General features: G+C 44.5%; 1 protein-coding gene across 1 annotated transcript in view; it reads left to right on the top strand.

Annotated features, from left to right (window-relative positions):
* Window positions 1-1,054: 1,054 nt before the first annotated feature.
* ALK (ALK receptor tyrosine kinase) overlaps window positions 1,055-14,965 on the top strand; it is a 302,683-nt gene continuing 288,772 nt past the window's right edge. Inside the window, 2 exon segments of the mRNA XM_041424114.1 lie at window positions 1,055-1,319; window positions 1,322-1,597. Of these exon segments, the coding sequence (XP_041280048.1) occupies window positions 1,055-1,319; window positions 1,322-1,597 (541 nt within the window).

Below are 14,965 nucleotides of genomic sequence, written 5' to 3'. Positions count from 1 at the left end.
ATAAAAATATACATGCATTAAGTATCAAACTAAAGAGATAATAATAAGTCATTAATTCATATAGGCAACTTCCAGAAATATGAATGAGTTATGATTAGCTATCCTAAGGCACAGCACTAATGTAATTACAGTAATTAAATTGTATTTATGAAGGGTAAAAAAGGGGAAATTGTTGCATGAACCTTTCTTAAGGCTGTTGTTTTCATGCAGAAATGGAAGAATTTTGATTAGTTTTTTAGAATGACTTATACTCTAAGATTTCTCTCCCCCCTACTTGTCGCTTCTTATAATTTTTTTTTCCTTTCTCTACTGAGGAAAGACATGCAGGGTTGTTTTATGGACGTCAGCCTTTAAGGAGGTAAGGAAGGAAGCCAGGAAGGAAAGGAAGGGAAGAAAGGAAAGGAAGAGAGGAAAAGGAAGGATGGGGAGGGAGGACAGAGGGAAGGAAAGGGAAAGAAAGAGAAAGGGAAGGAAAGCAAAGCGGACAGGTATGTCCATCATTGCCTGCACAGAGAGAAGAGGCGGGGAACGGGACCCCAGAGCCCCGCACCACACGGGGGTGGCAGCCGGGCTCGGCGCCCGGTGCCCGCCTCCAGCCCCTCCGGGCCATGTGGAGGTGCAGCTCCAGCCGCGCTCTTGCCGGGTCCCCCGCCGCGGGCACCAAGCGCCCGCTGCCCGCCCCCGCTCCCGGGGTCGCGCGTGTCCCGGCCCGCTCCCGCGGGACCGCGCTCCCCATGCCGGCTCCGCGCCCGCCGGGCCAATTTTTTCTTCAATGAACGCTCCGCCCGCCCCGCCCCCGTTCATTTGCATAATGAGCGCTACCGGGGACGCCATTGGCTGTTGGGGGGCGCGCTCGGGCGTGACGTCAGCGCTCGCTGGGTAATGCCTGCGTTGTGGCGGGTAGTTGGAGCCGGCAAAGCCCGCGCAGCGGCGGCCCCGGGCGGAGCGGCCGGCGGCGGCCCCGAGCTCCCTCCGCAGAGCACCGCGCCGGCATCGCGCTCCCCGGCGCCGCTCCGCGGGCGCAGGACGGGGCGCTGCCGGCCTCCCGCGGGTCATGGCTGGGGACAGGCTGCCCGCCCGCCTCCTGGCCGCCGCCTGCCTCGCCTTGAGCTTGGCCCCGGGGGCGGCGGGACCGCGGGACACCCCCGGCCTCTCGCGGCTGCAGAGGAGGAGCCTGGCGATGGACTTCGTCGTGCCCTCGCTGTTTCGCACCTACGTGCGGGAGCTGGTGCTGGGGCCGCCGGGGCGCGCCGCGGCGCGGTGCCGCCTGCGCCTGGACTGCGCGCCCCTGCTCCGCGCCGCCCGCGGGCCTCCGCGGCCGGGCGGCGGCTGCGGCGCGCCAAGCAGCTGGTGCTGGAGGTGGGCGAGGGCACCGTGCGGGACGGCTGCGCCGGCGAGCCGCCGCCGGGCTCCGGCGGGGCGCACCTGGAGTTCAACCTCACCGAGCTCTTCGCCTGGTGGCTCCGCGCCGGCGACGGGCGGCTGCGGGTGCGGCTGATGCCCGAGCGCCGCGGCGCCCTCCCGGGCAGCGAGCGAGGGCTGTCGGCGGCCATCCGCGCCGCCCGCCCCCGCCTCCTCTTCTACGTCTCCGCGGCAGGTGAGCCGTGCGTTGCATGCCGCGCACCGCGCCGGGCAGCGCCCCTCGCCCGCTCCCGCGCAGCCCCCGAACGCCGTGCCCCCGCGGTGCGGTGCGGTGCGCCCTCCCCGCCGGGACACGCGTCCTGCGCCCCGCACCGTCCCGGTCGCTGACAGCCCCGGGGATGCGGGAAGCGCTGCTCCTCCGAGCAGTCGCGCCTTCCCGTCACGGCTTGTCCTTAAGGGCTGCGCTTTACCGGTGCGAAATGTATCGAAGCGCTTTGGTGGGGCCAGCAGGACTGTTTTGAAAGTGATGAGGGGTTTTTACGAAACGTCAAGAGTTCCTATGTGCTAGAAAGCCGCAAGCAAGACCTAGAAGGTTAAAGTGTCATTAGTCGAAGGACAGCAAGATCAGGTTCTTTGAAACTTAAAAAATATCATCCTAAAAAGGGATGCTTCCACAAAGTGCTAAGAGTGTTTTCAAGGTTATGTGCAAGCAGACCAGGGAACACATACATCTCCAAAGCTGGGTCTGGCTCCCGATTTTGTACATTAATGCTACTATCTCTATTACTGGATATTGATATTAATATTATTATTCTCCTTTAAACATAAAATATAAGGGCTGATTGACATTTTAAAATCACAAAGGATCCTTAGTGAACTGCATTCTATCAGCTACAGTACCAGAAGTTGTACATCTGAGAAGGCTCATGCAGCACTGGTACTTGTGTGAAGAGAGAACCTGGCTTACAATTTTGGTTCTGGTGGGCGGTGATTGGCAGTCACAGTTTGGGGCAGCTCCTTTATCTCAAATCAGGACTCTGTTATGGGCCAGTGATCAAGAGAAATTTCCATTCGGTGTGTGCATTGTATCTTTAACAGAAGCTGTGATTCAGCCTTTCCTACTAGAAGAATATAATACCTAGAGGACTGCAGGTCCAAATAATTTGTCACAGTGAGTTAAGTCAGACACCTTTTATGAAGCTTTGTAGAAGTCAGTGGTGTGTCCCTGAGCAGCCACCTACTTAATGGACCACAGAATACACTTCAGTAAATTCACAAGAGGAGGAGAAGTCACTGCTGGGCTTTGAATGCAAAGTTGGAGCAACTGATTTTTGATGCTCATCTGAAAAGATGGGATAACCATCTGAAGAACTACAAATGGAACCCATCTCCTTCCTTGCTGCCTGAAATGAAAACCAAAGCTGACTGTCAGTATAGGCTGTGTGTGAGTAAGTCCTGCAGCTGTGGCTAAAGTGAGGTACCCAGGTTAGCTCTTCCTGTGTTGGATCTGGCAGGGATAACACAGAGGTGCTGTCCGCCACAAGGTGGCTAGGTGAGGCCAACATCCCCCACCTCCAGCAGGTCTTGCCTTGCTACATTGCTGTAAAGAAAGAATAATTAAAAATTAAAGACACCAAACCCTACTGTCTCATTTTCTTTCTGTTCGGGGGATTTGTTGTGATTAGCACTTGTTTCGATTTACAGATCTCCTCGGGCAGTAAAGCCTTAGTTGCAAATGCCATTTTTACTCGGGTACTTACAGCAACGATGGAGCTTGAGGACATGCATTTGTCTTCTTAGAGGATGAAGGTGTGTTTTTAACCTGAGGGAAGGGCATACGTAAGAACTGACAGGTTCTCTGATGTGAATACAATGCAGATGGAGCTTTAACCAAAGCTATTAAAACTCACAGGCTTGATTTTGTCTGTTGTCTCACTGTTCAGGAGAAATGCGTGTTTTTCCAGATCAGTAGGAAGCTATGCCCCTGTAAAATCATGTTGGAGAGAAAACTCTGCTGTTCTTACTGCAACACAGTCGTGCAAAGTCAATCACAGAGGAGGCAGGAAAAGGAGGAGCAGAGGGAAGGAATATGGACCTCCTTTACCTATATCGAAGTGGTAACTTCTCCTTGCAGCTGTTCATAATCTCCTTTAAAAATCCTGGTCTCTTTCTGAATTGCACCTCTGCTTTTTCAGCAGTGACTCCTCAGCATAGTTACACTGTTTATGGCTTTGCCCTGCTTTTGTAACGTGGGTTTGTTTAACAACATTAGGAAATCCATTCCTCCTGCTTTGCTAAGGTGCTGCCTATGTGAGCACCATGTGTCACTGCCAGCCTTAAATCTGTGCTGTGCAGCCCTGCCGACAGCAGGATGTGCTGACACAGTGATAACAGCACGAACAGCATCCACCAGCCTGTCAGATTCCAGCAGTTATTGACACCATTGCAGCTAATGTGCACGGGGCTTAACTAAAGCCCTTCCTAAGGCAACTGAGCCTTTCCTTCATTGCTTAAGCTAATTGGAAATGGATTTCAAACAACACAATCCTCCCATCAACAATGGAAAACTGCTTCACTTATGTAGGCATACTGGGCTTTTGTTTTTCCTCTTGTCTGCTGGAGATGTCCAGGGTTGCAGTACTTCCCAGAAAAATGTATAATTACCTTGCTAAATTATTTTCACCACATTATCCTCCGTGTGAATGGAGAATGAATTATATTTTAGGGTGAGAAAAAATGGCAAGGGGATGAAGTCCCACTGACCTTAGAGGTGACAAGAGAGTCCTATAAATAATGCTTTATTCTCTTTAACTTATACTTTCATTTGTTGGCTCAAAGATAAATTTAACTGGAGTGAACCCTTTCCTTTTTTAATAGCATGCTTGCACAAAGCATAAAGCACTTTGTCTCAGTCTGTTACTGAACAATTAGTAAAGGATGTACTTACAGGCAGCTGTTGTTCAGCAGACAAGCCATGAAGTTGAATTTCTACATGGCTCTTCTGCAAATATTCTTGATGCCAGATTTCTCTCACACTCTTCCTTGTGGGAACAGAGCATCCTGCAAGAAGCTTCCATTTAGAGAAACTGCATGGAACTTTCATTCAGTTGGAATAGGACCAAACCTCAGCCCATCTACCGTTTCTGTGTCAGCTTGGCCCTTTCAAAATTGGGTACAAGAAAGTTTTCCTGTCTTGGAAATGCTTTCAGATCTAGTACTGTCTTCTTAGTCTTCTCCAAGTGCTTCTCTGGGACAAAAGAAAATCCAATTAATTTCAATATTTTCTGTATGAAAGACACACAACCGAGAAATGCAGAGGAAGGGAGAAAGAAGCTTGGACAGGAGTGCAGCGCTGCAGACCTCCTGGATTTAAGGTCAACATCTCAACTACCGTGTTGCTGTTGACTTTGCTGTCATTGTCTGTGGTTTTGACTAGAAACTCTGCTGTGCCTCCAAGGAAACCTTTCCCAAAAGAATCTAATGAAAACCAGTACATTGCCATGGGACTCTGAACAGCCAGTGTGAACATTACTGTCAGGAGATTTTCAGGCTGGCTTTAGTTCTGGTCTTACAGGATTTGCTGTATAGTGTTGAACCACAGTGGGTCCCTGTAGCAGTGTACTCTGGACAGGTTGTTGAGCTTTCTTGGGGGAAAAAATCCAAGAGCCCTTCCACTCTTACCCTGCACTGGTATTTGGATTTTTTTCATGTTAACCTCACAGGTAACCAGTTCTCTCACTACAGGGCACCTGACCCACAAATGTTGCTAAATAGGTTTCTTGTGAGTTTACCCAGGAAATTTAATAAGCTGAAATGGCCATAAAATAACTTCCCATGAAAATTAATTGCTACTTACATATGCAGAGGTGGGAAGCATATGTTAAGAAGGGGCATACAGGGTTGAAAATGAGTCATTCTTTCCTCTAAAGGTCAATGTACTTTCATTCATGAAATAGATTTAACATTCCAATTATATTTTTTAAATAGCAATGCATAACTTTTCATCCTCTGGCTAGGCGAAATATTAGTCCTGCACTGTGGCCTTCATCTAAAATTTTATTAACTTGCCACATGTATTCTCCCTGAAACTGTCTGCATTCACTACATACCAATGCTATTATAATGCTGAGGCAATTAGGCTTTACATCTTTAGGGGAGTGCTACTATACACCTGAACTCATTTGCAGGAGGAACCCTTTGCCTAGAGATTAGAAAGAACTTCAGACTAGATAAAAATGTGGTTTTGAAACTGGACATTTTGTAAATGAAAATCAGAGCTCCAAGCTGAAATCTGACTGTGCTGAAGTCTACAGAATTATTTCTGCGTATTTTAGAGGTACCAGCATTTAATCAAGGTCTCTTAGTTATATTTTTCATTATATTTTGGTTTTGTTTTGCTGCCTTCAAATGATACCATTTGGAGTTGTGTCATACTGAGCAGAAAACTGGTAAAAGATATTGGTCACTTTGCAGTTGCTGTCTGGTTTTCTCTCACCCTCAGCTGTGTGCCACACCTGAGATCTGATCTTGCTCTTCTCATAAAGCAGTGGCAGAGCTTGCTGGATGAGACTGAGGCACTGCCATCAGGCTTCTGAAAGGTGTCTGCTGTAGTGCAAGTGGCTTTGCTCTTTGCTGGGGTTTTGTGCTTTGCCTCGTCTATCAGGACAGCTTTGCCAGTCTGAGGCTTAAAGATAGCGTTGAGTTGCACTTGAGTTTACTCTGGACATGAACTAGTGCAAATCAAGAATTTTCTGTTCTATCCTTGGGTTGTCAATGGTACCAGTGGGTTGCCTATGGATTACCAGTTGCTAAATCAGTGAATCATGGGTGTGCTTAGGAGCATCTTAGACTTTCCTGCCCTATTAGATATGTAGCACTTCCCTCTAGACCTCCAGTCATTGGTACTCTCCAGAAATGTAGATATGGCTAGTTCACAGTGCCTCTTCTTGAACTGGAAATGCTTCTTGAAGAGGAAACTGACTGTCTAGTGGTGGGGTTTGCCTGGCTTTGTGAACAGTATGATCCTTGATCCTACTGCTGTCCTGCTTGTTCCTGTCCAAGTCACTTTCCTACTCCATCAGCACTGAGAAAACTCATGGCTTATGAGTCTTTAGACTCATGATGCCTTGTCCATGTTGACAATAAAAATTTGGCTTGCAAAGCCCTGAGGCTTTCACAGTAAAACCACTGGGATTTGCAAATTTGTTGCTGATTATTGACAGATAATGTTAGAAATGATGCTCAGTGTTTGAGTGGTTCACAGGAAGTGTGATGTGATCACATGGTTTTGTTTTCCCAGAGTTATGTGGTGTTGCTGATCCTCATTGGGAGCCAGGATTATGCACAGTGTGTTTATGATTTCTAGATCTGTTTTCTGCAAATTTTGTTTACTTTTAGGCTTATTGTTCTTATGAATGTTCTTATTCATAAGCATGTTCAGTAAAATAGCCATAAACAAACACCAAAAGGGGCACAAGTAACAATTTATTATGTTTGAATGAACATTTATGGCACGCTGAAAAAAAAACGTTTTCTCTAAACTTGCTGTGCTTTTATTTGCACATCCTTAAAAACAGGGAATAAATATCTACAGTAAAGAAGTGCACAGGGAAACTTAAGTGCTTTATTACACAAAAGCAGAGACATTCTTCAAAATCAAAGGCAGTTTTATAGTGTCTGAGTGAATTGGATCCTGAAGTAATCTGGTCATTTGGTTCTCTGCACATCTCAACCAAAGATTACATGATAGGAAATAAAATGTGTGTTTCTGACAATGTTTGTGAATTAGCCAAAGGAAGTAGAAGAGTTGAAGGGAGACTGGCAGGATTTAGCACTTACAAAGTTCCCAGCTAAGTGAGTCTTGTCTTAATAAAGAACATCCCACCTTTTGGATACATCAGTGCTAACTCCCTTGGAGTGATGATGTTTTGAGAATCCAAGTTGCTTCTCAAACAGCAAGCAAGGAAGCACTGCTTGTCCTGGCTGAGAAGGGAGAATGTTGTGAAGGCACTGAAAGAAGGTTTATCCTTTATGGTTTCTTACTTTAGATATCAGACATTTGCACAGAATGGGGCCCCAGCACTGCTTGTCCTGGCTGAGAAGGGAGAATGTTGTGAAGGCACTGAAAGAAGGTTTATCCTTTATGGTTTCTTACTTTAGATATCAGACATTTGCACAGAATGGGGCATTTGAGGTAGTTTAAAACTTTAGTGGATTACCTGATTCACTGTGCCTGGACATTTCCTGTCTAGTTCTCACACCAAAGCATCCTCTTGGGCTACTCGGAACTAGAGTACTGAGACTAGGAGATGTATGGTTTTGGCACAAGTGATTTATGTAATACCAAACACCAATTCAGGTTGCTTGCTTTCCAGATCTCTTTTATCCACTGAGCAACAGCATCTGTTTCCTGGGAAGCCACTTTTGAGCTCAACATGGTTGCTGAGACTGCAGTGCTGGGCTGAGAAAGGTCCTTTATGAAATGTGCCACATTTGTCTTGCTTCTTTAATTCAGAAAGATTTGGTTGGAGAAAAATGTCATGGAAGCATAAATGCAGATTTGATAAGCCTGACCTTTCTTTACATGCGAACAACAAATGTCAGAAAGAATAAAATGACAAGCTGGAATGGCTGGAGGTTATTTATGTGTTTAAATATTTAGGCAAGAAACACATTTTGAGACTAAAGTCTAATTTACATGAGTATTTTGATTTATGACTGAGATGGCCGAGTAGCTTCATGGTTGTCACTATCCTGCTTGGCATGGCTACTCAGAAATTCCCTGAGGCAGCATAGGTAGGACTTAGATATCTCTACTTGCAGAAGTTGTGAGCTCTGTCAGTTGTAGTGAAGGAAAATCACCTTCCCTCGTTAGTCTAGTAGGGTCTGTGAATTGCTTGAATGTTCTAAGTGTACCCAGTAGACAGAGCTGGTGGCTGGCTTCAAACTGACTTCAGACAAGTTTCTAACAACAGGCATTTCTTTGGCCAAAGAACTTCAGTAGGCAGCAGCAAAAACTGAGCTCTGGTTTGACTTCCAGCTTAATTACCAAGCAGTACACAGCTCTGCCATTGACATCTTGTGTGAGATGAAATACTTCCCTTTGTGGTGGTTACTTCCTTTGCAAAGCAAGGGTAGTTTTGACTGCTTTTGAACTCTGTTGGTAGATGGTGCCTTTTTTTTTTTTTTTTTTTTTTTTTTTTTTTTGTGGATTAATAATGCTTTTACTTTCTAAGAACAGGAATAAAGGCAGTAAGGTGCAATCTTTTCCCTTAAAAAGCTGAACTCTCAGCTTTTTAAGGGAAAAGCTAAAAGAGCTGGTACACCATATTGATTTATTCCCGTCTCTGTACTGCTAATAGTCAAAGGACTGCTATTTCCTTCATTTCAGTGATAGCAAACTTGGAGTTTTGGTTGATGCTACAAGAAAACCAGTTTCTCTTTTATTTTGAAAAAAGTTGAGCCCTACCTTTGAATGTTAAAACACCACCCGTCTTGAAGCCAAATAGTCAAATTTAGATTTGAAATTTGAATACTTTGTGAGTCTTTGGCCAAGATTATTTGTACCCTCACGGTAAGTGAGAATGGGATAGGCTGTGGACAGCTGCCCATGTGCTTTTGGCTGCTGCAGCTGGGTACCATCTCCATTTGCAGTAAGGAGCTGCAGGTGTTGGCTGCTGCTGGCTAATGCAGACTGCTGAGCAAACCCAGCACTGCTTGTCCTGGCTGAGAAGGGAGAATGTTGTGGAGGCACTGAAAGAAGGTTTATCCTTTATGGTTTCTTACTTTAGATATCAGACATTTGCACAGAATGGGGCATTTGAGGTAGTTTAAAACTTTAGTGGGTTACCTGATTCTTCCTGAATTAGAGATGGCAAAGTGGAGATACTAGGCTGAAGCCTTTAAACTAGATGGTTCTAGAAATATTGGGCATCCACTTTGCAACTTACTGTCTTTACCACTCTTCAGCTCAGTCTGCAAATCTCAAGAGTTTCCACTGGTATTCCAATGCTTACACCAAGGCAGAAGAACTACCTTTCCTGCTGAAACAAGGGTGTTTGCTGAATCTCTTTTTGGACTGGTATTTCCCTGCAGTAATATCCTGTGAAGAAAGAGGTGGAGGCTCTTTCTGCAAGCTTCTCCCCATTTCCTTACTGACAAGCAAGTCTTGCTGGTCTCATGTCTTACAAAACCTTGTGATGAAAGAAAACTGACTCTATCATCAAGTTACAAGCTGGGCAAAGGAAGAGAAGGCTGTAAGGTGAAGAGCAAAGAACATCTGGGTGGTGAGTGCAGGGGGAAAAGCAGGATCCTGCTGTGTGAGGGTGGGAGTACCGAGGGAGATGTCCATGTGTAGATTCTTGTGCTGTATATTTCTTGATGTCTGTTAGGAAGAGAAAATGCTAGTATCAGTAGACATACTGGAAATGGTGTTTTTCATATGTCATACTCCTTCTAAGAATTTCATTTTGAAGTTTTCTTTCCAGCTCAGTTTTGAAAGCTAGTGCAGTTCTTTGGAACGTGGTCACTGTAGTGCTTCTGTCATGCAGCTGAATATCTGTGACTTTGCTTATTAGAAATCTGTGGTGATGCTTGAGAGCTCTGCAAGTTGCAGCAGACCTCTAATTGCAACTTGTACATTGGCATTCTCCTGCTGTTTCTGCTGGCCCATTGAGTAATGAGTTATCTCAGATGCATCAAGACAGTCTGGGCTTTTTATAGCCTCTTTGGTGTTGGATTCTCAAACTACTTTAAGCCTTATCACCCTAGTGACAATGCTAAGCATTATTATATCTGTTTTATAGAGAGATCATAGAAGCTAGGGATGGAAAAGCATTATTTGATTATGTTAGACTGCAAGTGCTGAATAGAATTTTCTCATATAGAATATACTATACAGGGAAGTCTCTCTGTGCTTCAGCCAAAAGGCCAAGAAAGAACAAGAAACTGGAGTTGAGAGGCTCACTAACTTGCTGGAAATACTGCAGCAGTTATTGGCTAAACTATCTGAGTCTCCTCTGCTCTGCACAATGTTCGTGACACTCCTCTTTAAATAAATCTGGTTTTGTCACATTCCACATCTTTTGCAATACTGTTTTCTTCTTAGTTTTGGGATCATCTGTGATCTGCTGAGCCTCTCCCTATCTTCAGACATCACCGTGTGGCCTTACGCTTTGTAGGGCAGTTTATGTCGGCATTATAGACCATGATGCAATGGTTATTTCCAAGGGCTGTTTCATTATTGATGCTAATTAAACTTGAAACTAATGAGAAAGGATTACTTTTCAGGGCTGGAGAGGAGGCCGGAATAGTTATTATAGGTTAATTATTCTTCTAAAATACTCATTTTAAGTAACAATTCATTTTGTCAACTTTCTTCTTACATTGTACAAGAGCCTTGTTTGAAGAGGTTTCAAAATATAATTGCTGCACTGACCTCATCTAGCTCTCAATCAGTAATCTCCTTCCATCAGCAAAAGGTTAATAAAATCTTTAAGGAAAGGAATTTTGTACCTTATCTATGTGTAGATGATTTAGACTAGGTCTCCCTGCAAGTATTTCCTATTACCCTTCTGCATGATTTCTTTGGCATACCTTTTAGATTTGAAAAATGTTGCATTCCATAAAGCTTCCAAATTTAATGGTTGCTTTGCAAAACAGGTGCATTACCAAGGGAGTGAATCTGCTTGGGGCTGACTGAGAATTGGCACATAAGTCAGAACACACTTCTTTGTTCTCAAAGATCTACAGCCTGTGGTGAGCCTTAAAAATCTGTCCTCACTTTGCAGGACACTGTGGTGTCCATAACATGATTAGTATTTGCTAAGTAACCAAGGGAGGAGATGAGACTTGTTTTACATGGGAGCCAAGGTCTCTTTCTGGCTGGGAAGCACTGTGGCTTTTGAAGGGGAGGATGCATACTGGTCCACTTTGCTCCTTCCCAGCTGTTAGATTGAACCTTTCTTCTTCCTGGCTCTTTGTAGAGATGAGAGATGGCTTCAGATTATTGCAGTAGTGTGCTGCAAAAAGGATAAGGCAGAGCTGCATTAGTGATATTGTGAGTGCTGAAAGCTGAACAAAATCATAGAATTATGTAAGTTGGAAAAGGCCTCTAAGATCACCAAGTCCAACTGTTACCCCAGGACTGCCAAGTCCACTCCTACACCAGGTCCCTAAGTGCCACATCTACACATTTTTTGAACACTTTCAGGGATGGTGATTCCACCATTCCCTGGGCAGCCAGTTCTAATGCTTGATAATCCTATCACTGCAAAATTATTCCTAACATCCAATCCAAACCTCCACTGGCACAACTTAAGGCCATTTCCTCTTATCTGTCTGTTGTTACCTTGGAAAAGAGACTGACCCTTACCTGGCTACACCCTTCTTTAAGGTGGTTGTAGAGAGTGATAAGGTCACCCCTGAGCTTCCTCTTCTCCAGGCTGAGCCCCCCAGCTGCTCCTCATCAGACTTGTGCTCCAGACCCTTCTCCAGCTCTGTTGTCCTTCTCTGGAGTCTCTCCAGCTCCTCAGTGTGTTTCCCATAGTGAGAGGCACAGAACTGGACACAGCACTTGAAGTGTGGTCTCACCAGTGCCCAGTACAGGGAGACAACCACTGCCCTGCTCCTGCTGGCCACACTCTTGCAGATCCAGGCCAGGATGCCATTGGCCTTCTTGGCCATCTGTGGAACAGGTCCTTTTCCTCTGGATAACTTTCCAGCTGCACTTCTGACCCTCATACAGTTGGTCTGGGCCCATCAATCCAGACTATCCAGATCCTCTGTTTTTGTGGACAGGAAGGAAAGCAATCTTTATTAGCTGTAAATGTTAGGGCAGCTTATGTGCTCCATTGACCGTGGCCTGGTGCTTTCTGTCAGGGCACCTGCTTTGCATCTTGTATTAATGTGAGGGCTGTGAAGGCAAACACCCATGGATGAAGGCAGTGCTACAAGCAGCAAGGCCCCAAATGGAATGTGGGATGCTGTGGCTTTATGAAAGCCCTTACCTACTAGCTCCACATTTCAATCTATCTTAAAAGGGCAGCATTCACCAGGCCTGAGTTAAAAAAAAGAGTTACACCCTCCATATGAATGCTGGTATCAAGTTCAAAGGTAAAACACCCTCTGAGTAATCACTCTTGCCACTGGGCTCTGCTTAGGCCAGCTCATAGGATTTGGGATAATATTTGAAGTGCTGAGTCCCTTTTGCGATTAAGGTTTTAAATCACACAGATTGATCAAAAGCTCAATGTTTCCCTCTTTCCCTTACCAGCTGACTGTCCTTTATCTCTTGAAACAAAGCAGCATTAACTTTTAAGATCTGATTCAATAACATTTTATGGATAATAATTATGACTGATATTAAGCCTTCAGCTACCAGTCTGTACAGAGACTTAATGTATTGAGGTTTATTACCACTGTAACCTATCTTTTTACATTGGTTGTAAAGCAGGATCAGCTATACTGATAAGAGGAAAGAGAAGCATCAATGAACTGTTTGCCTTTGCTTCTCTGCAGGGTGTTCATATTGTTGCCACTTAATATTGCTGGCACGGTGGGAGTTTGCTGGTGAGGAGTTTTTGTTTACAGAGTGTGTTTGCGCACTTGCAGAATGAATGAACAAATGAGTGTGTGAATGAGCTGCAGCAATTCTATGCTGGGAAAAGGAATCTAGTACTGGATAAACCCTGGAGACCAATTGATCATACTCTCCCTTTTAATAATGAGTATGAGAATGCACAGCTCTTAGACACGAGCTCAACAGCTTTCTCTAAGGCTTATCCCAATAATGGAAGCTCTTAAATATAGAAAACTTCTTCAGACACCCCATATTAGTGATATTTTTCCTCAGAAGTTTCTCAGTTCCCTTCCATCAGGATATAGTTGTATGTACACATCATAACAATGAATGGAGATGGTCCCTAAACCAAACTGCAGACCAAGCTGAGCCAAAGAAACCACTGGTTTTGGATCTTTAAATGCTCTGTACAGTGGTCTAAATATAAACTACAATATGAGAAAGGAAATTCACCTTAGTTTCCATACGGTGTCTTCAAGGAAAGTTCTCCTGCTTTATTGGCACTGAAAAAGTCACCTGAAGGACCCAGGACTGGGTCCTTGCTCAGCTGAACTTAGTGATGTTCATGCATCATTAACTGTAGCTGTATTATGTAGTTGCCTTTTTTGCCTTACTTCTCGACATAACTTTCTGTATAAGGAAATCTACCTCCCTGGTAAGTTCAAATAAGATGCTGTCTGCTTATGTCCTTTTTGCCTTTTTGATGGGAAAGCAGAAGGGAATTCTAAAGTGCTCTGGGAGCTACATGGAGGCCTTGCTTTGACATCTCTAAATATGTGAGTAATGGGGTGCTTAGAACTGATTTTACGTGTGATGGATGCTCAACAATAAGGAATCACAAATTGTGAGCAGCAGAGCTTGGAAAGGAGAGCTGCTCAACAAGATTAATGGGAAGGGAGACCTTTAGTGTAATGAAAGACTTGAAAACAGACAATGCCACACTAGATGGAGTCTTGAGGATTTGGACAGTCAGGTTCCTTCTGTGCCTTTGTAGAGCCCCTTCCTAGGCAGGGAACACTGAAGAGGTGCAAGAAAAGTGCACTGTAAGTTCCCACTTCACCTGCAAGTGAGTACACTGGGACACCAAGGGAGAAAATTGTCCAAGGGATGTCTCCAAGCTGGGGATAGGGCTGTTGAAGGAAAACTAAGAATTTCTTTTTTGTTGTAAGAAGTGCAAGCTGATGAGAAAAGCAGGATAAGACTGCAGTAGAATGTAGCTGGGTCTGAGCACTGCAGGGTTTATTGTACAACCGTTTTCCTGTGGAGGAATGACCTTAGACAAATCACACAAGTGAAACCTAATGGGAAAAAAACCCCAACTTGTGTCTGCTTTCAATTAGATAGAAATTATCTTATTATTAGAAGAAATATCAAGTTTAAAAGAAAACAAATATCTGTACTCAAATAATAAAAAAAAAAACCCAACAGGTGAAAGTGTATCTCATCCATCCGTCCCATTCTAAGTTGAAAAATGCTATTAACTCTGAATATCATGACTAAAGGACTATGAACAGGGAGCAGAATTACAAAATGTTAGTGGAGCTGGCTGCAGGATCATTGTTATGACTGCAACTGTTATTCTCTGTCTATGACAAGGATAATAGTGTATGGAAATGAAGCCAGCAAACATGTAAAATACATCTAAATATAGAGGACAAACAGCAAATAATAACTGGACCAGTAATCAGATGCTGAAGGCCTTATCTGTTAGTACAGTGGCTTGAAAGATGGCAGTGCTGGTAGATAAACATTAGGAGGACTATGAAGCTGAGGATAAATAGAGCAATATCCTCTAAACAGTAAAGAGCTGAAGCATAAGACCCTGGAAAGGCATTCAGGACTTATTGCTTGAGAAAGATCCCTAAAGCTGTCAAGCAGATGTGCAGCTGGTAAGTAGATGACTCGCTGGGACGTTGACTGAAATGGCAGAAGGAATAAATCAGAAGGGATTGCATTAGTGTAACTGAAGGCAGTACATTACTTTGCTTTGAAGTATAGTGTCCTGTGGAGAAAGCAATGACTGTC

Source organism: Onychostruthus taczanowskii, unplaced genomic scaffold (assembly GCF_017590055.1).
Source record: "Onychostruthus taczanowskii isolate IOZ18803 unplaced genomic scaffold, ASM1759005v1 scaffold80, whole genome shotgun sequence".
NCBI lineage: Eukaryota > Metazoa > Chordata > Aves > Passeriformes > Passeridae > Onychostruthus > Onychostruthus taczanowskii.
This window is presented reverse-complemented; position numbering and strand designations above follow the sequence as displayed.